This window comes from Erythrolamprus reginae, chromosome 3, assembly GCF_031021105.1.
Source record: "Erythrolamprus reginae isolate rEryReg1 chromosome 3, rEryReg1.hap1, whole genome shotgun sequence".
NCBI classification, from domain to species: domain Eukaryota; kingdom Metazoa; phylum Chordata; class Lepidosauria; order Squamata; family Dipsadidae; genus Erythrolamprus; species Erythrolamprus reginae.
The window spans coordinates 58,009,832-58,032,182 of record NC_091952.1 but is presented as its reverse complement, the minus strand read 5'-3'; the positions used below and the strand labels follow the sequence as shown (position 1 = coordinate 58,032,182).

At 36.4% G+C, this 22,351-nt stretch overlaps 1 protein-coding gene across 17 annotated transcripts in view; it reads right to left on the bottom strand.

The window, feature by feature from the left end:
• NFASC (neurofascin) overlaps positions 1–22,351 on the bottom strand; it is a 202,484-nt gene that overhangs the window by 5,626 nt on the left and 174,507 nt on the right. For all 17 annotated transcript variants that reach the window (XM_070745479.1, XM_070745494.1, XM_070745492.1 and 14 more), the window contains 2 exons: positions 10,363–10,494; positions 7,430–7,499 (listed from right to left, as the gene is read on the bottom strand). In XM_070745479.1, the coding sequence (XP_070601580.1) occupies positions 7,430–7,499; positions 10,363–10,494 (202 nt within the window). The remainder of the gene's footprint in view (positions 1–7,429; positions 7,500–10,362; positions 10,495–22,351) is intronic.

Genomic DNA, 22,351 nt, shown 5'->3' with positions numbered 1-22,351 from the left:
ACCTCTTTTGTATATTTACATAGAAATTTGTCCATACAGAAATAAAGTGGGAAACAGGAAAAAAAGCACATTAGTTGTTTCTTAGAACATTTTCACTAAGTTCTAGACAGACTCTCCATCCTCCTTTAAAGAAAACAGGGTTGATTAGCATCACGAGGAGGAAGAGTCCTGAAAATTAAGCAGCAGATCTTATGAGAATATTTCCATCTTCAGAAAATCTATAGGTGCCAGAAAGTAGTCACAAAAATCACTCGAGTGCAGAAGTGCTATCTGAGTTCGTATGAAATCACTTCCCAACATTCGAGGAACAAAAGAGATTGGGTGAAAATAAGTCTTTTAATAAGCATTGCTAATGTTCTGGTTTCACTATCACCAAGCCTTGTAGAAAGTAATCCTCCTATTTTCTATGTCGTGAAATTGGCACTGCAGCTGAAAATACCAGGATTAAGTTGATTTGGAGCCTGGCAGAAATAGACTGCATTAAAACATGAAGAGTGAAGGGAGACAGAAGGTTGAACAAATACAATTGGTGTAAGATTTTAGTTGTTCTCTTTCCTTTCCTTTCTCTCTCTCTCTTTCTTTCTTCCCTCCCACTCTTTCTCAAGTCAGATGTTTAGTAGAATGAGCGCTATTAATGGCTAAAGACTTTATAGCCTATTCCTCTTGTAAGGAGACTATAAGTCTGGGAGCAGAGTAGAAAGAAATGACAGTATATCTCTTAATTATAGCCTGTGGCCATTGGCATGCTCTGTGCATTACGCTTTTACAGCTCTGAAGGATATGATCAGAGTGTGTCAGACATATTTCAGCGAATTAGGAAGAGAACAAATAAAGAAAACATGCCAGTTTATATCCTGTTCACTTTCAAAAGCTATCTGTCACTTCTCAATGACTATGAATCTTAATTACCCACATTTCTCTGTCAGCTAATAATTTTCCTCTTTGGTTCTGACTTCTGACGTGATTTGTCATTTCTTTAACAGCCTGCATTAAGTTGCGCAGCCATGTTGTGGGGGGAAAATAACAACAAAAAACCTTCTTTCTAGGGCTCCAGTGGAAGAAAGTATAATATTTTATATCATAACTTTTTTTTCTCTGGCACAAATAAGAAACTGGTAGTTGTAAAATAATATGATCCAGCCAGTTCAATGCTACAGAGGAATATTCAACTCAGACCAGATTTTAATGTTAAAAATAGTTTCCTAATAATCAAGACAAACAAAAACTACCATAAGAATACTTCAGTAATCAGTCAACACAAATGAAGCTACAATGTTCTAAATGTCTATGAAGATTCTCAGTCATCCAAGTCATGTTTGTCCCAGAAGTATTTTTTCAAGAGGCAACTGGACTTCCTTGTTTTTTCTTTGAAGACAATTGAAATGGAAGGATTTATATTTCTTGCAGAGAGCTGGTCATTTACATTTTTTAAAATCAGGGGTGTCAAACTCCCGGTCCAGTGGCTGGATGAGTCACTCATCAGCCACGCCCATGTCCGGTTTAAGGGGGGAAATTGTGATAGTCATGATGCCGCTGTGATGCCACGAGTTTGACACCCCTGGTTTGGAGAGTCATTGAGACTACTTGGATTTTCGTCTGTTTCCTCAGGATCACACCTGAGTAGTGCAAGTGAGTGTGGAGCTTTTTTAGAACTGCTGAAAGGACTGTGTTGTGGAGCTGTGCACAGATAAAAATCCAAGTGGCCTCAATGACTCTCTTAAAAAGAATGCAAATGACCAGCTGTCTGCAAGGAACATAAATCCTTCTATTCTACACCATTCAGTCAGAGCCGAAGAAGCTTCTGGGGTGAGAAGCAAAACATCTTCGAAGAAAAAAAAAAGGAAATCCAGTTCCCCCTTAAAAAAGCACCTTTGGGACTACAATGCCCTATTTCATATATACAGTGGTACCTCGTGATACGAACCCCTCGTGATATGAACCCAGGGTTCGGAAATTTTTTGCCTCTTCTTACGAACTTGTTTCGGCTTACGAACCCACCGCAGATCCAAAATGGTGCTCCGCTGGGTGCCGCCGCCTGGCTGTCACCTTTTAAAACAGCCGGGGGGGTGTTTCTCGGCGTTCTCCCAAACCCAAACCCGAACTTTTCGGGTTTGGGTTCGGGAGGCTGCTGAGAAGCACTGCCGCCTGGCTGTCACCTTCTGAAACAGCCGGGGGGCTTCTCGGCATTCTCCTAAACGCTGAACCCGGAAGTTCGGGTTCGGGTTCCGGAGGCCGCCGAGAAGCGCCTGGCTGTTTCAGAAGGTTACAGCCAGGCGGCAGCGCCCGGCGGAGCGCCGTTTTTACAATCGGCGGCAGCGTTTTTGGCCGATCTGGAGGCTGGAAAGGAGGTGGGGAATCCCAATAGGGAATTCCATGGGCGGAACTTTGACATCACAAAGATGCAAAAACTGCACAAAAACAGTGCTCCGCCGGGCGGCAGCGCCTGGCTGCAACCTTCTGAAACAGCCGGGCGCTTCTCAGCAGTCTCCAGAACCCAAACCCGAACTTCTTGGTTCGGCATTCGGGAGAATGCCGAAAATCCCCCCGGCTGTTTTAAAAGGTGACAGCCGGGGGGCGGCACCCAGCGGAGCGCCATTTTGCGATTTTTTTTCTTTTTGCAGGCATTAATCGCTTTTACATTGTTTCCTATGGGAAATAATGTTTCGTCTTACGAACTTTTCACCTTACGAACCTACTTCCAGAACCAATTAAGTTTGTAAGATGAGGTATTACTGTATATATATTATTTTTTATTTATTTTATTTTTATTTATTTGCATTTTTTTCAAGAATGCTTCAATCATTCTTTTTTTAAAATAAGAAGCAAGGTAACATTGCTTGCAGGTTTAATTAGGTTTTGGAACAGAGATGGTTAAGTTAGTGTACTTCTGCTGGTGAGATGGGACCTTTCTTTACTCTCACATTTTGTCCTGTGCAATTCTGATACCAGGAAGCCTTTGACTGCCTGGTGTAGATTTGTGACATGTATAGGAAAAATGTAGATTTTAATAATATGTTCCCATCAGCAGAATAACACAACTATATTCAGCTCTAGCTGAAGAGGAAGACTACAATGTGCCCCCCACACAAACACAGTAAAAAAGAAGGAAAGAAAGAATAGGTACTATCCATACTCATGTAGAAAATTTACTTAATGATTCCATTAATATGTTGTAACCCAATTAGCTGTTGGTGATTTGCATGATATAAAGAGTTAAAAACATATTAAAAATAAAACAATTAAAAAACAAGCATATTATAACTACAAAGATTTCCTATCAGCAATCGAACGTGAGGAGTATGAAACAGTATTCATAATGCTAAATATGTCTCCAAAAATCAGGATTCATCTCAGGATAAACATTTTATGGCTGATATTAAGGAATCTTCACCCACTCTTTGTTCTGCCGGGCTCTATGATATGAGTCTCCCGAAAATTCAAGGGTAAAAATTTCAGACACACACACACTTGAAAGTTCAAAAACAATGTTCTTTATCACAAAATTCAAAAGAAACAAAGCACCCTTTTTGTATTGCAAAGACCACTCGTCCCAAAACAACCTTGTAGGCTGTACAATCCCCTTAATCAGTTCTTAAGTACTTAGCTAGCAGCTGTGAAGAAACATCACAGCCCTCCTTCTTCCACGAAGTGAGACACACACACTTTGCTCTGCTTTGGTTTCAAAGTCGTGAAAAATCAACAAACAAAATCCGGAAACAGCAAGGCACGGTCCTGAAGAAACAACGATCAGATAATCTTCCACAACGGCCAAGCCAACACGCTGCTATTTATATCAGCAGCTCTAATTGCTGGAGCCCCACCCAAACACAGGGGGCCTCTCTTATCTCCTGTAATATTTCTTCAATTGGTCTCTTCTATGCATAATTCTGCGCCTGCGTGGGTCTAACACTTTCTCATCCGAATTGACCGAAGATAATGGAGATTGACTTCCTGGGCTGTATGCCAAGCCCCCCTCTTCCAAGTCACCCCCACCTTCGTCTTCGTCCGAGGAAACTGCACTACCTGACTCTATCGGCAATAAAACAGGCCTATGACATGTTGATGTTTCCCCTGCATCCACCTCCACATTCCTTGGGGCAGGAGCTGGGCCAGAGCCAACCACAACACTCTTCATCCATTCTGTGCTAATGTGTTCTTTGGAATAATATAACATTATCTTTGCAACATTCATTTGTGCATATCTCATGAGTTTAGATAGTGTTTTTCAAGTTAACTAAAATGCTAAAATGTACTTCTGTCTTGATAATTCATGAATTTTCCCAAGAATATGGTATTTCCCAAGAAACTCATTTATTCAATCTACTAAATGAACCCAAATTACTTTTAATTTTGCTTAGAGTAGCCTGAAGAATTCTTAATCATAATTAATATATTTTGGAATTGTGACCTCATTGTTTAAAAACAATTCTGGAAGGGAACAAGTTTGGAATGGCCACTATTAGAGCAACTCTGATGCTTAAAACACATAGCTATCAAATTAACCAAGCCACTACAAAATTTACATTGCTCTTTTTTCAAAATCCTGTTCTCAATTCTCCAAACAAATTCACACAGCAATAGCACTTAGACTTATATATCACTTCACAATGCTGTAGAGCCCTCTCTAAGTGGTTTACAGAGTCAGCCTATTGCCCCCAACAATCTGGGTCCTCATTTTATCCACCTCGGAAGGATGGAAGGCTGAGTCAACCTTGAGTTTGTGTAAATCAAACTCCTGGAATGAGCAGTGAGTTAGACTGAAGTGCTGCATTCTAATCACTGTGCAACTATAGCTCTCACATACATAATGTCAGACCTTGCACTGCAATTTTAATAAAGCCTTTTTATCACTTTTATTCTCGTTAGGTATAAAATAAAAGTACTGAATTTGGGAAGAGAGCAATTGTATTTCAAATAAGTCACCCTACAGTTTTAGAATAGCGGGACATTTCTTTTTTTGTTTGCTTGTTGGTTTTAATAGCAAGCAAGGGACTGAAGCGCCAAGTTACACAGGCTCACAATATATGGTTAATTTAGAAAGTGGTAGCAGTGTTACCTGTTTCAGTTCCTTGGAAGTAAAGGTGAAACAAATGTAAACCTTGAATGCAGGACCCATCTGTGAACAGCCAAAGAACACACTTTTGCTTTGAAAAATCAAGATAAAAAGTGGCTGTGGTCCTTAAAAAGATGTCTTTGATTTACATGGAGTAGTGATGGTGTTGGAAGTTATAACATTGTAATTGTCAGGAAAAAAAATAGTAGGTTCATAGGCGCTATCAACATATCATTCAGTAAATCAAAAATATGAAGCTTCTCACTAGTTTTAGAAATGTAGGATTATTCTTCATAAGAAATAACCTACTTCTGTTTATTCTTCCCATTTCTGGGGGGTGAACTAGCAGAAAGAGGCATATGTTTTTACTCCTGTCTATCTTTACACTAAAGATCAAAGAAGATTCTGGAAATTGTTAACTCCCCTACAGTGCTTATCTTTCTTATCTGATGTAATGATCCCCACTCAAGAGAGCTCATCATTCAACATTCAAAAGTGATTAAATTCTCACTAAGAATACTGTGTTATCCTTTCAGATTTCAAAAGGAATTGGAACTAATCTACTTGCATAGATAAATCAGATGATACAAAATTATTGGAATGATACTATTGAATCAGACATTGAAATATTATATGACTGTGCAGAAATGGACAGGCTCACCCAAAAACTTAAAAATAAAGAAGATTAGAAATTCTATAAGAATTGGGAAAAATTTTACGACTGGGTTAAAAATTAAAAATAAATGGAGAAAGGGAAAAAATATAGGGAAATATTACAAAATGTGGATATATTAAAATACTAAAATATTAAAATATCAATGGATAGCGTAGAAATGGCTATGCAAAATTTAGAATTCTGAATGATCATATTGGACTATTACGAATACTTTGATCAATCCAATACGATTTCTTCTCAACTGTAAATGTATTGATAAAAATATAATAACAACAAAATCGCGGCAACCAGATGCCGCCCAAACTAACAATCTAAACCTTTTTAGAACTATTATATTTCAGTGGGGGGAAGGGGCTGGGAGGAAGAGCCAAAAGACTTAAAGGATAATGAACTACAGAGATATATTATTTTAACCATAATAGGTGATGATTTGGATTTGTTTATCAAAATAACTGAATAGAATAATCATATCATACCCGCAAGTATATGTTATCATAATGTTGTTAACTAAGATGCATCTTCCTCCTTTTGTATATAATTTTTTGTAAATTAATAAAAATTATTTTCCTGAAATATTATATTTCATGTATGTTTGGAGGACTCAGCCTAGAGCAGTGATGGCGAACCTTTTTTTCCTCGGGTGCCGAAAGAGCATGCGCATGCGCTATCCCACATGCGCAAGTGCCCATACTCATAATTCAATGCCTGGGGAGGGCGGAAACAGCTTCCCCCCACTTCCTGGAGGCCCTCTGGAGGCTGGAAACTGCCTGTTTCCCAACTTTTGATGGACCCAGTAGGCTTGCGTTTCGCCATCCCCAGGCTCCAAAGGCTTCCCTGGAGTCAGGGGAAGATAAAAACACTTTCTCCCATCCCCCTGGAGGCTCTCTGGAACCAAAAAACGCCCTCCCAGAGCCTCTGTGTGAGCCAAAAATCAGCTGGCTGGCACATACATGCACACTGGAACTGAGCTAGGGCAACGGCTCGTGTGCCAGCAGATATTGCTCCATGTTCCACCTGTGGCACCCATGCCATAGGTTCGCCATCACTGGCCTAGAGGAATTCCATTCTTCATGAGGATGGTTCTGATGTGCAGAGATATGTGTCTATGTGTATGCATGTGTTCATATGTATGCATACATAACTTTTATTCATAGCTTTCAATGGATGAATTTTAATAGAATAGAGTGTTATTGGCTAAGTATGGTTGGACACACAAGGGATTTGACTTGGTGCACATACTCTCAGTGTACATAAAAAAAATAAGTTTGTCAAGAATCATAAGGTACAACACTTAATGATAATCCAGGTACAAATAAGCAATCAAATCATATTAGGAACCAGTCAATATAAATTGTAAGGATACAAGCAACTAAGTTACCATCATACAGTCATTTGTGGGAGGAGATGGGTGATGGGAACAATGAGGAAACTTAGTAGATAGTTTGACGGTGTTGAGGGAATTATTGATTCCCATTGGTATGAGAAACTGATTTTTAAAAAAACCTGAAAAACTGCTGATTTCGTTTTTATATATTTTAAATAAATAGACTGGTACTTCTTTTTGGTAGAAGCAACACTAGAGGGATAAAGAGACGTAAAATGTAAATTCACAAAAATGAAATTAGAAAGGAGTCATTGTAATGGCAAGCAGATAGCAAATTACTGATAATATATATATATATGTTGAATGAGAAACATACCTGTAATCAAATGATCCATTATCAACTTTCTGATCATCAGGATCGAGGGGCACATCTTTATTTGCTCTCACTGTGAAGATATATGTAAACCATTAAAAACTCAAAAGCATTGATACAATTTGCATACTTTGTAGACTATGAGCTTAAACAATTCAGTGTCAAAGTCCAAATCAAAGATTTTGATGCTGATCAATCCTATGCACATTAGAAGAAAAGCTTAGCCAGTTACAGTGGTATTTTTATAGCTTTGAGACATTTTCCTAAATAAATCAATGAATAAGTACAGTATAATGTCTTTAATTCAACTGACTTCTCTTTATCTAGCGTTATGATTTATGTCGAGAAGAGATCATATTTAGACTTATTTCTAGATACTGTAATTTTAAATACGCATATGCGCATGTGTGTGTATGTAAAACATTTTTTTCTGATAATGAAAAGGAAGGGAGACTAGTATAGATCTGTTTCAAACTACAGTATTTTGTTCTCATCAGATAGCCATACCCTTACCGGGATTTTAACTTGGGGAGTGTGCTTGTAAGGTTCTCCTCTCTCTCTCTCTATCTCTATCATTTGTCTGTCTGTCTGTCTGTCTGTCTGTCTATCTATCTATCTATAGAATATATATATATATATATATATAGAACATATGAATGCAGTCAAGAAACAGGAGAAGACCTCCTCCCTTGTCCAGCACATTAAAAGAACAGGGCACGAAATTGACTTTGAAAAAACTAAATTACTCCACAAAACAGAGAATTTATATAAAAGAATCTCTCTAGAAGCTATTGAAATTGAAAAAAGATCTTTTTGTTTAAATAAACGGGATGATACCTCACGTCTGCCAGAGATTTGGAAACCAGCCTTAAACAAAATAAAAACTTCATTATAATCAATATGTCAATCCTTTAATTATTATGATTTTAGAATTTTATATTTGGAAATCAGACTTAAACAAAACACTTCATAATCTTCATACCATTCCTTCTATAACCATGATTACACCAACCAATCAGATCACGGAAGCATAGTCACCCAATCTATTTGCTACATTCAAAGCAAATCTCCACCCCCACACTACATGCTAAGAAGGAATGTCAGTTGCTAATATTCATTTGCAAAAACACAGAGATTGGAACTCCAGCCTGATGATGGTAAATGTGATTTTACCGAAACGTCGCATAGACATGCAAAACATTACACAGGGCAAAACCCGAACTCAGAACAATCTACATATATATATATATATATATATATATATATATATATATATATATATATATATATATATATATATATATATATATTATTTCTTTCTTTCCAGATGAATAGTGATGTTTCAAGTACAGTAGAGTGATATTGAGCAATGAATGCTATGGAATCTGCACATCATAACAAACTTATTCAACCTACAGGAATTACTTTCATTCACAAAGTTTATAGAGTTAGGGAGAGAACCATAACACATCAACCAAAATAATGCAGGAAGGGTATGTTATTAACTTTTCTCATATAAATATATTTTTATTTAGTATTATTTTAACATTGCATCGTGATTATACTGCAGTGTACTGTCTAGGGTCTGCCTTTGACCCAGAAAGGTACAACTCTAGCAGTTATAGGTGTATCTCAGTTCTTCCATGTAGTACATCTGTTGTGTAAGTTCCAATTGGATACAAGTCGAGACACTGGTTGTGACCTATAAGTTGCAATTGGATACAAGTCAAGACACTGGTTGTGACCTTCATGGTAAAGAGTGTGGCTATCTGATGGACCACCTATCTCTCATTGTTTTTGTCTAATGGGGGAGACAAGTTACAGGTTCCATCATTAAATCATCTGATATGACCTAGAATGCAACTTCTCTCCTATCCTTTCCAATAATATAACCCTGGAAGTTCTAGCCCTATTTTTAAAATGGGTACTGAAGATCTGCTTTTCCCCCTAGGTCAGTGATGGCGAACCTATGGCACGGATGCCACAGGTGGCACGCGGAGCCATATCTGCTGGCACGCAAGCCATTGCCCTAGCTCAGCTGCAACGTGCATGTGTGTGCTGGCCAACTGTTTTTTGTCTTGCACAGAGACTCTGGGAGGGTGTTTTTGGCTTCCAGGGAAGCCTTTGGAGCCTGGGGAGGATGAAATACGAGCCTACTGGGCCCACCAGAAGTTAAGACGCAGTCCATTTCCAGCCCCCAGAGAGTTTCTGGGGGGTGGGGGAAGCTGTTTTTGTCCTCCGCGGGCATTGAATTATGGGTGTGGGCATTCACGCATGCACGATAGCACACGTGCGCACTCTTTTGGCACCTGATGAAAAAAAGGTTCACCATCACTGCTCTAGGTAATAGGTAAGGGGATATGTGCTTAAGGGTGTTTTTTGTATGAATATATTGGCTACATCCATTTTTACGTCTTGCTTATTGTATTAGATGTATTTTTAATTTATATGCCATTCCAGAATTATTATCACTTCGCAAGCCTTAACAATTGATTTCTAAATAAACAAAGAAATAAAAAGCAAGAAAAGTACCCATTTAAAGTGCTAAAGGTTGATACCAAATATAAAAGAATGAAAAGTGCAGTTAAAATGATTAATTCAACTCAAAGACAGAGATGAAAAGGAAAGATTCCTTTCCCAAAGGGAGAACATGATAATAATACTTTTCCAGAAAATAAGCTAACAGTTTTATAACCATCATAAATTCAATCAAACCTTAATGTAAATAATGAAACAAAGCATCCCTATCTAGCAAGAAATCCCTTTTACCCTGTTTTGATAACATTAATTCTTTTTTAGTGTCCCAGTTGTTCAGTGGTTCTGGGAATAAATCTTTCTAGTGCTTTCAGATTAGAAAAATTAATTAGATTCTGAATTATATGTTTTGAAATAAATCAAACAGCAAGCATTACATCAATTATGGCTGTTTCTCTTACCTGGATATTTTCCTCCTCTGCTCCTCTTAATAAAGCAAACTATCAGCAAAATCAGGACCAGGAGAGCGATGGCACACATCAGTCCAATAAACCAGCCCTGAGTTGCAATGTCCCCTTGATTCTTAGTATAGGCTATTTGAAGGAGTTGAAAAAAGAATTAATAGAAAAGAACCAATCCACACTGTGATGATAAATTACCAAGCCAGAGTAATTTTATCCAGTCCAATTGATTCCCAATGTTCATATTTTAGGACTGATGTCCTCGATAACTGCCCAATAACCAGTTTGTGTGATTGTCATGTGTATGTCTGTGTGCACAAAGCTTTATTCTATAGGTAATTGTACCATAATCTAATGTCTAGCAACCATAGTCTAGATTCACTCCAACAATGATGAAAAATTGGGGAAGAGAAACATTTGCAAACACAGCCAACCAAGGAATAAAGAGGAAGCAGAAAACAACAAACCTAAAACAGCTGGATAACAGAATTGATCTATCTTTACAGTAAAAGAAAATGTCTTTGACACCTCAAAAGAGGATGTGAAGTTTGCCACAGGAAGGCTTAGTTTTATCCAGTACATAAATAAAATAAACAGTTTTTCTAAATTTTAAAAAAATCATTTCAACCCATCATTCAGTTCCCTGAATATTGTAAGTGGGGTCGGAATCAGAAGAAATCCCTTGTAGCACTTGGATAATCAAGTTGTGCTCTTTCATCTTGCAATTTTTTTCAGTTTAATACCGATGTTAATAATTCAAGCTCTCAATGTAAAACTTAAAAGAAACGGTTTTTAATCAAAAGCAAAGCCACAAAATACACATTACCTTTCTGGTTCAATACCAAAGTAACTAGGCAAAGAAAAAAGGTTCCTTTCCTAACAATAAAAACAGTCTAAACAAGTGGGCACATAATGGGTCGTCACATGTGTGTAGTAAGAAAGAAAAGAGAAGACAAAAACAAAGTGAAGACAACAAACTAAATACAGTAATCGCAAGTGGGAGGGATTTTAGATGGGACAGAAAGGGAATTTTTAAAAAGGTAACCATTTAAACAAACATAACACCTTTTCCCAAAATCCAGACATACAGAGATGACTATTTCAACAACCAAATCATTAAGATTCAATTGACACCGCAATGTTACAAAAATTCAAAAATATTGGTGAAACTCTAGAAAGATTTATCCCTGCAGAATAAGTCCTGACAGTAGCGGAAGATTCTACCTCTTTTTCTACTACTGTTCCACCCCATTCCAATATAGCGACTCTATATTATTGGAAGAGAAAAATCAATGTTTCAAAAGAGGGCATTGAAACCACAGGGAATTGAAGCCTAAGATAAACCAGTGTTCCCCTGTGAAACAATTGCGTGTGATTCATTTTTCTCTGTAGTTCTTATTGACTTCCCAGTCCCAACGTATCAGTGTAATGGCTGGGGGTGAGCAATCTGTACATGACTTCCAAATCCCACTAGTAGAGAAATGAGTGGCATCATTCCATTGGTATGAGAAAGCAGTCATGATAACAGGACTTGCCGGATGCACTACAGGCTGCTGATCACGCACTGCTGAATTATTTCATTAATATTATTTTATGTTACTATTCCATTTATATTAAAAGTGGACAAGCATGATACTGCCTTATGGTTTGTCATCTTGATAAGTTTATGCAATCTTTAAAATCAGTAGTAACAAATGAGGGTGTTATTACAATGGGGATTTCTGTCACACGTACTTTGACATGAGCATGGAAACTGTGGTAGCTGTGTGACAATGTCATCATCCACTTATTCTAATCTCTCCCCACCCCTGCAATCACCTATTTTTACATTCATCTGAGCTTTTTGAGCTCAAAGATAAGATAACTTCCAAAATACAGTGGTACCTCTACTTAAGAACTTAATTCGTTCTGTGAGCAGGTTCTTAAGTAGAAAGGTTTGTAAGTAGAAGCAATTTTTCCCATAGGAATCAATATAAAAGCAAATAATGCGTGCAAACCCATTAGGAAATAAATAAAAGCTCGGAATTTGGGAGGAGGAGGAGGAGAGTCGCTGCCGAAGAAAGAAGGTGAGGTGAGGGGAATCAAAAAAATCCAAAACTTTAAGGCTTAAAAAAAAGGGGGACTCTGAGGCGTCGAGGAGGAGCACGCCCCTCCAATACACCCAGCGCAAGGCTGCCTCCCATACACTGCGCCAGAGAGAGAAACGCAGGGGGAATATCAGGAAACTGGCTTGGCCTTCATGCCGCTCTCAAATTTCCTGGGAAATTTTTCTGGGCTTGGGTTCTTAAGTAGAAAATGGTTCTTAAGAAGACGCAAAATTTTTTTGAACACCCGGTTCTTATCTATAAAAGTTCTTAGTAGAGGTGTTCTAAGGTAGAGGTACCATTGTATATTCATGCCTTTAACATAGCCATATTTTTTTAACATAGCCATATGTTTTTAACATAGCCACATGCCTTTAACATAGCCAGTATGTTGAAGTACACCAGAATTAGTTATCATTTGTCTCATAATTCTTAAAGAAGCTACATTACAAGTTGCTTTGTATCCAACTCCAAATATTTTCCAAAATGCTACAAGGCAGAAAATCCTGTAATCAGAACTGAAATGGTACAATTTAGTTAGATTACGATATGAATGGAGCAAAGATTCAGGACAGGAATTTGCAGCAAAGTAGGGGTGCCTCTAGATAATGGCTTTGAATCATTTCAGAAACAACTATGAAGTTATGCAATTTTATATAGGTAAGTCTTCAAATTATGACAATTAGTTCAATAATCATTTGAAGTTGGACCAGTCCCAAAAATTACGGCTATGGCAGCACCCCCAGCAACCCCCAGCCGCCCCGAGTCTTCGGAGAGGGGCGGCATACAAATCCAAATAATAAATAAATAATAAATAAAATAAACCTGAGAACTAACTGAACAGGGCATGTGCTGAAAAAACAAGGGGGGCTATTTTTGTTCCTCCGAGTGGAGTATATGTGTGAGGATTTTATCCTTGCAGATTTGCTAAGCAGTCAAGGATTTCATCAGATGAATTGTTTGTACTTCCCCATAATCAGCTACTCTGTAAACTTTTACTAGTCTATGATATTCCTTATAGATTTTTTCATATTTTCAATGTGCTGCAAAGAAAGTTGATAACAAGTAAGCTGAGGTTATTTGTGAATTGCTTCACATGAAAAATGAAGATATAAATTCACTTAATGTAACATTATCCACAATGAATTTTCTAAGTACTCTGTTAAATAGTAAATAACAGGAATTATTAAATGGGGTCTTTTATATAGCATGAATAGGATCTATCAATTCCTACTTTCTGTAGCACTTTATTTTTTTCGGCAAAGACAATGTGAGATTTCTAAAATAAAAGCACTTTAAACAAAATAGTGCATTTTCAAGCTTCATGAAAAAGCACAACTCATCAAGGTTGTATGAAAGCATTACCGCAGGGATGACTCACTTGGAACACATTGTGAAAAGCCTTAATGGTTGAATTCATGACATGAAAATCAATGAGTATTTTTCTTCCTCATGAATTAAGCTAGAATTGTGCTATTAGTCCAGAATCTAATGGCTTCATCAGAACACCAGTAGGAAGTAACACGTTATAAGCAGCTTTCAAGATATCTACAATAAATTAAAAATATCACAAATAGCACTAATGGAAGATTATTGCAGCCATACAGAAATGAAGTCCTGCCAATATTATAATGAAGTCTACATAGAAAGCTAGCAGACCTTTTTACACTCTCTTTGGGCTTACTTACTTTAAGTGCTAAGTTCTGTAATACTTGCTAACAATAAGAGTTTGATTACAGGAAGAATGCAAATATCCCAGAGGCCACTTGCTTTTAACTCAATCCACATATGCCCTGTACATGTTAGATGTGAATAAAACTCATTTGATTTCCTATCTTCATATAAAATTATCTTCAGATTTTCTTTGATGCTGGAAAACCACCACAATTATCATAACATTACATACTACTACCAGTACATAATAAATATACCGTATTTTTTGGAGTATAAGATGCTCTGGAATATAAGACACGCCTTAATTTTTGGTGAGGAAAATAAGAAAAAAAAATCTGCCTGACCTATCAGCATCCATTGGTATTCATCTGACTAGTGTCCTTAGCAAACAGCCTGGTCAACTTCAGCACATTAGCCTGATTCACCATGAGCAGTTGATTGGCGGGTGGATTGCCGTCCCAGAATACTCCCAATCAGCTGTTTCTAGAGGTGAACTTTAGCAACAGGTTTGCTGATTGTGAGCGCAAACATGCCTCACTGGGGCAGATACCCAGCTTCACAAATGCAGCTGATTGTCGCAGGGCGCTCCAGTGAGTGCAACAGGCACAGCATGTAACCAGTCCGACAAGGCAGCAGCTGTTCTGGGTTGCCACTTCAGCCTCTGCACTTTGCCTTTTCACCCTCCAAAAGCTCCATTTGGGAGGGGCCGCCTTTGCAGCCCCCAAAAGCTCTATTTTTGAGGCGATAGTCTGTGGCAATCCCTGCAGCCTGGAACAGGTATAAAATGTAACGCGCAGAGGCCAAAGGGTGGGGGTTGGCAGATGAGTGGGGCTATATACAGTGTTTAAGACACACCCAAATTTTCACCCTCTTTTGGGGCGAACACATCTTATTTACGGTATGTCTAGTCTCTGAGGTTTCAAAGTAGAAAAATAGTGATTTTAATAACCTTTTAAACTAAACATGGTATAATATGTATTTTAGGGTTAACAGGTAAGACAGTTCTCAAAAGCTTGATGGGTTTTCTTTGGTTTATATAGCAATAGAGATAGCAGAAGTAGGTAATGTTGCTACTGCATGAATCTGGTTGGATAGTTACAATTCTAGCCGCTGCCAAAGGATATTGCGAGTCAATCTTAGCAGTCCTAGACCTCTTCAATTAGATGGTAATGAGACTTCTGGAGGAATACAAAGAATATGTGCACTTCTGGACATGTAAAAAAACCCCTCTCAAAATTATTGGAAAGCTATACTGTACATAGTTCCACATAGAAACTTTTAGACATTAAATTTGAAATTAAATGTGTTTTAAGTATAATTTCAGACTATATTAACAAGAAACATAATTTATTGAACTATATGTTCACAGCAGAAAGAATACACTTTACCCAATATTGGAGGAAAGACAAAAGACTAAATGATATTTAATTCTTAAACTTCAACAGTGTGAACTGACGACAGAGCAAACAGCATATACAGTATTTGCAACAGAAGTTTAACCAAATTCAGTCAATAATGGCTAACACTAACACAATGGATTCTAAGAGGGTCTAAATGTTTATAAATACTGCAAATCAGTTGGTGTATAAAGAAGGGTGAATCAAAACTCAAACACTTATCTACTGTCCAAGCGGTTTCTTTTTCCCTTTAAAAACATTTATAAATAATAATAGTTCAGCGAAGACCTTAGTATAAAGCACTAGAAAATGGAAATGTTTTTTATATAATAAAATAATTTAATGCATTTTGCATTTGTCGGTGAATGCCACACTTAGCTTCAATTGTACCAGTCAAGCAACCTTAAGTTTATTAATGTTCTAAAAATAATATTTAATATTGATATATTTTCTCTCTTTTTAAAGCTTAACTCAGCCATCAATGACTAGTAGCATTACCTAAGTCATTAACAACGACTAGTAGCATAATTACTACTGTACCCAGTCAATATACATATGTGATTATGTATTATTCTCATCTTATTATGAAATAAACATTACTTGGAAAAAATACTACTGTAGGTGTACTCCTGACTGGTCAGCAAAGTGGTTCTTCCTTGTTTCAGCTCATTATCTCCAGCTTTATCTGTACAAGATATTAATCTTGCAGACCTAGAAGGAGGAGAATAAGTAACTCGTTCTAAACTCTAGATATGTCCATGGTTCTAGTTTGCCTTAATAATCTCAAGTCATTATCAAGCTCCCAATTACAAATAGGGCCATCATTACTATTTCACACTTCAAATGAGTTGTGGGATATATACATTTTCTCTGCTCCCTACAATTTCTCCTGCCTCGTACTCCATAAGTTGGCTACAGGACTGTATACCATGTGCTTTGCTTTCAAAAGCCCTAAATTCCATTTCTGGCTACTGTGATTAAGAGACTGCTCAGTTGTGATAAGAGAGCCGCTGTGTGGATACAACATCTTAGCAGGCAGGATAAATTATTGCCTCATTTGATATAAAAGAAGAAATTTATTATCAATGACACAGGAATGAAAAAAAAATCTGCATCTACCTTAATACAGGATGCTTTTCCGAAAGCATAATCAAATCAATCCACCCCCACCCCCAAATGTCAGGAGCATCTCCTGGCCTTTAATTTTTGACATTTTCAGTGGTTCTACTGGCAGTGAATATATTGTACAGAACCACATCCTGTTAAAAGCTGTATCAATATGGGACAAAGGGAACTTTGAACTCATGCAATTCGTCTAATGGAAGGAGTATGTTATTAATCGCCTGGAAACTTGCATTAGGCTAACTGAATCTACAGAATGGGGAGAAAGGGAATACAAAATCATTCTAACGGTTTGGGAAACAAGGTTGATTTTGTTAAGGATGCAAGTATGGAAAAGCTTTCAAGTGAAATAATTAATCTTAAGAGACTCAAGGTTAGCAGTTCAGATAAGCTAAAAAAAAAAGTGCTGTTACAACAATGAAATATTTCCTTCCACATATTTACAAAACCCTGGGCTCAGGCAATGCTGAAACAGAAATGGCAAACATACAGTGCAGCTGTTCTATTTCACTATAATTTATTGATTGACCAGCCTTGTGATTCTCACCAATCCTATCTTCAGAACAGCTTGCTTTAGCAATTTTTAAAGCAGAGATGAAGGGGGAAAAAAATCAATTCATTTTTAGAGTAATATTGTGATACAGATCAAAACAAAGCCACGCGCAGTGCAACACGGTCTGCATTTGTGGTACAATGGGAGGAAAGGATCAGTTAGATAGGACCAGTTAAACGGAACAAATACTTTATAATCCAAGCATAGTAATTTATTCCTATCTGGAATCAATGAATGAATATTATTTAAACAGTCTTGAAATCAGAGCAGCCATTGATCTTCTCTGAGATCAAAGTAGTCCCAATGAAAGAGAAACACCCTACAAGTAAGAAAATCACTGCTTGGTGGTCCTGTATAGTGAAATAAGATTGACAACCCTGCTATGGAGTAAACGTTGGAATGAGTTCTACCTAACTACTCTTCAAAGCTACTCGACTCAAGATCATGGCATGAGTCCAGGTTATCTGGGGAACTGTGTCACCTCAGTGGTATTGGCCCATCCCACCAATGCCAATAAAAGGACCTGCAATGGATCTTTTTGATCAAGTAATTCTGGTTAGCAGGGTCCAGGAGAAGAGTCTTATGTGCCATGACTCCTACTCTCTGGAACATCATGAGGATTTTACCCTGATGTGAGATCCACACCCACCCTTCCAAAAAGTTCTGAAGAGCTAGCCTGGGGCTCTAGAGGTGTGTGTGTGCTATTCTTCCCTGTAGGCATTTTGCCCCCTTTCTCCCCAACTTTGACAATTTTGAATCAAATTTCATGTTACTATTTATTGTTTTGAAGTTTTAATATATTATATTACTGTTTCAATGTTTGTAAGCTGCCTAGAATCACTTTTAGGTGAGATGGCATAATGAATGAATGAATGAATGAATGAATGAATGAATGAATGAATGAATGAACGAATGATGTTCTATACTACTATCAGAAAATGGTGCTATGCTTCAATGTCTTCTCCTAATCCTGCACACAATATTAGTACTGTTGCCTTAATATCTATATATTGCCATGATTGTATTTTCAAAAACTGTTAGCAAATACTGTAATAGCATTACCATCTTAGCTAACACATAGATGTTTAGGGACTATGACCAGAATTATATCCCATCAGAGTAAAAATTAAGACTGGTGGAAAAATTCCAAGCTCACTTTGCCTTCATCTGAGCAAACAAAACATTTTCATTTCATCTCTTTTCAAAAATATGATCAAAGTAATATCGTGGGGTACAAATATACTGACAGGAAATTGCCCATTGGAAAACTATAAATTTAAACAATTTTAGTAAGAGGCATTCAAGTCATTTTGGGCCACTGGAGTTTATACAATCCACTTTCCAATCCCTCCAGCTGTTTTGAAAGCCTGATCACACAGTTAAATGTATAACAAATAATAGTCTGAGGTTAGTTAGCAATAGATCAATGTATTGTATAAAACAGCAATCTATGATATAATTCTAAAAAACAGTATCATTCTAGTTCCATAGGAGTATAAATTGAAGTATATTCTTCCTGTTGCAACATAGATTTTAAAAGAAAAAAAAACATATGAAGCCAATACAGCAACACAATCAATCATTATTTGCACCATATAGAATATAGGTTATTAAGACATTGTCAAAATCCTATGTCTTTTTATATCTTTATTATTATATTTATAAATCAGGAAAGGCTATTTTATTCCCCTATCCAGCAATATTTATGTAACACTGAGTTGTTCTACTCTCATTTATTTCTGATTTCACTGCATTGGTACTGCTAGTAGAGAAAAGAGAATGCATTATGGATGAGATTTTTAAAAGGGGGGGGGGGGAAGAACTGTGTTTTCTTGTCACAGGTGTGAGGGATACACGACAGGGACTGGCTGTTCTCATACCAGATACATTTACCAGAAAACAGGGGAAAAGACAGGAGGGCACTAAAATCAAGATATTCACAAGTCATTTGCAAAATATCAAAGGATTAAATCCTGGACATCTATCACTGCATAATGAAGAATTCCAAGCCTTTTCTTTTGTTCTGGCAAGCACTGTTTTTTGTTTTTAAAAAATTCAGATGGTATCCAAGTGATACTATAAAAAAAGAATGGGCTAAATTCCAAAGTTTATTATTTTTAATTTATTTATTTTATTTATTTATTTTGTCCAATACACAATGAGAGTTTTAGTGGGTATATATAAAATACATGATGAAGGTTATAGAGCAGATACTCATAGTAAAATATATCTATGAAAGAATAGAAGAAGAGATATAGGAATAGAAGAAAGGAATAGGAAATATAGGAGAGCAATAGGACAGGGGACGGAAAGTACTCTAATGCTCTCTTGTACTCGCCCCTTACTAACCTCTTAGGAATCTGGATAGGTCAACCTTAGATAATCTAAGGGTAAAGTGTTGGGGGTTTGGGGATGACATTATGGAGTCCGGTAATTATTTCCACGCTTTGACAACTCGGTTACTGAAGTCATTTTTTTTACAGTCAAGTTTAAAACACTTAAAATGAATATTTGCCCTTTCCCCCTAAAAAGGAAAAGCAAGCAGGCAGGTAGGTAGAGAGTTATCTGTTTGTCTTTCCAAAATTTGATTCTTGAAAGAACACTGCAGTACCTAGTATTTGGCTTTTCACATTTTGTGCTAGCAATTGTGTATACTGTAATCCTTGGGATTTACAGAGTCTCCTTTCAAAGAAGAATTAGGGGATTATGACAAATGTTAAAGGCACAAATTATCTACTCAATATAGGTCTTGTATGTTTGATTCTGTTCATGTACCAGTATAATATTTTGAGAAAGTTTTAGAGTTTTAGCTCTTATCGCTGAAAGACCATTCTTTCTATATTTTTATACCACGATGAGACCTACAGTTCAAAATTCTACTAAGGAGTTAATAAAAGTACAAAAAACAATTTTTCACACTATATTGCAGGTAGTCAGGTCTTGTTTTTGTACTTTTATTAATTCCTTAGTAGAGGTTTGAACTGTAGGTCTCATCACGGTAGAGAAAAATCACAGAAATAATGATCTTGTTAAAGCTTGTTTTAAACCCTATAATGAGCATGAGGTTGGATTCAATAGCAGAATGGATCCTTCCAACTCTATAATTCTACAATTTCTAATCCTTCCATATTTCAATGGCTTCTTGTATTTTTTCCCTAAACAGAACAAATCTGTATAGGAAAGAAAGACTGAAAAACTGAAATATAACTTTTGATTGACAATGCTAGAGTCACTTCCAGAGAAGAAATGGTTAATGGATGTCTTTGAACAGAGGCTGAATTAGCATCTGGATGCTGGATCCGAGTTACTGAGATGTCTCTGGAGAAGGAAAGATTATGAGTTTGACCAAATGTATTCTCAACAGTTGCAACTCATAAGTAGATCCTGGCAGGAACCAATGCTTCTGGGGTTGCTCAGGTTTCGTGCAACTGAAAGTCAAGGGATTTCAGGAGGCTCACAAGCATAATGTAATAGTGTCTAAGGACTTTATGTTTCATGAATCCTCATCTCTTAATTCCTTTAGGATTTAACACCCCCCCATTTTTAATATATTGAGAACCCTTGAAATTATGCTGTTCGCTGGGTGAATCTCCCTCCATGTGTCGTGAAAAGATTTATAAATACCAAGTAAAAGAGTCAGACAAAAACCTTTTTTGGACTAAACAGCAAAAGATTAGAGTGTTAGTTTAGGGAACATTTAAATAAGTGTCCACATAGATGTGAAGTGAGACTTTAAAATTAATTCTATGCATCCTTTCTGTGGAAAACTGATGTTTTTAAACTCTAAAAATAGAAGCATAACAAGGTAAGACTTGAATGCTTAGACATTCAAGGAGAAATTCAGAAGGAACTAAAAATTGTATTTAAAGGAGAAACAAATTTCTCCAGGCATGGGGGAATTGAGACATTTCCCCCCAGGCCTATATAGTTTTATGTATGGTATGCTTGTGTTGTATGATGTTTTAAATAATGGGTGTTTAGATTTTAAATATTAGATTTGTTCTCTGTATATTGCTTTATTATTGTTGTGAGCCGCCCCGAGTCTGCGGAGAGGGGCGGCATACAAATCAAATCAAATAATCAAATCAAATCTAAATAAATAAATAACCTGCCGATAGTGGAGCAAAGTATTTCAACACCAAATATATTTAGTTATATTTGGGAACAATGGACTCAGAAATTAATTTAGAAAGAATCTGCTATCATTGATAAAAGGAATATAAATGACGTTGTGATGTAATAGGAGCTCTATTAGAAATTTCTGAAACTGAATTAAATGTAGGTTTGGATATACTGGATGTACAAAAGAGCCTTAATAAAAATTTGAAAGGTTTTGTGACAAGAGACAAAGCAAAAATAAAAAGAAATCAAGCTTTAAGAAAGAGATCAATTAAACTTCTACAATAAATAAATATGAATTCAAGTTCTAGAACATTATTTGAAGGGACTAAAAACTAAAACTATGGAGTGTATATGTGTGTCTATATAAAAAATGCACACACACACACACACATTTATATTTATAAATATGTATAAAATAAAGATAAGTAATACAAAATTGGTTTCAAAGCAAAATACATTCTTTTTATCTGTGACAGTTGGATTTTTACTGATTAGGACTGAATGACAGTGTTTAAGGTCTTGTTTCTAGAACAGGAGATATCAGCAAAAGAGTTTATTTTATATTCTAATTCTATTTGACTAATGTGTTTTTTGTTGGTAATGTTTAATTAATTATGACGATGATTTAATTGTGAGGTTTGGGAATTTTTTTTACTAGATAAAGGATGAGATGTAGAAAAAATATCATAGGTTCTCTGATTAAATTTAAAATAGTTGTTATTTCTGGTATCCTTTAATGAACTTTTGCTGATTATGATACAATGACAAGATTTTAATAGTTGTTTGTAAACAAGGAGATGACACACAGGATGAAGGGATGTCTTATTTTTCAAGAGAAGAAGATGAGTTGTCAAAACAAGCTTTTATATTTGGTGTGACAAGGGAAAAGTTATTTATATATTTTTTTCTTTACCCCTTGAACTTTATACCTTTTGTTCTTAACTTTTTGAATTTTCTGTTAGTCTTCATTGATATATTTATAATTTTTAATAAAATTATTATTTAAAAACATAGCACTAGGAACCACAAAGACTTAA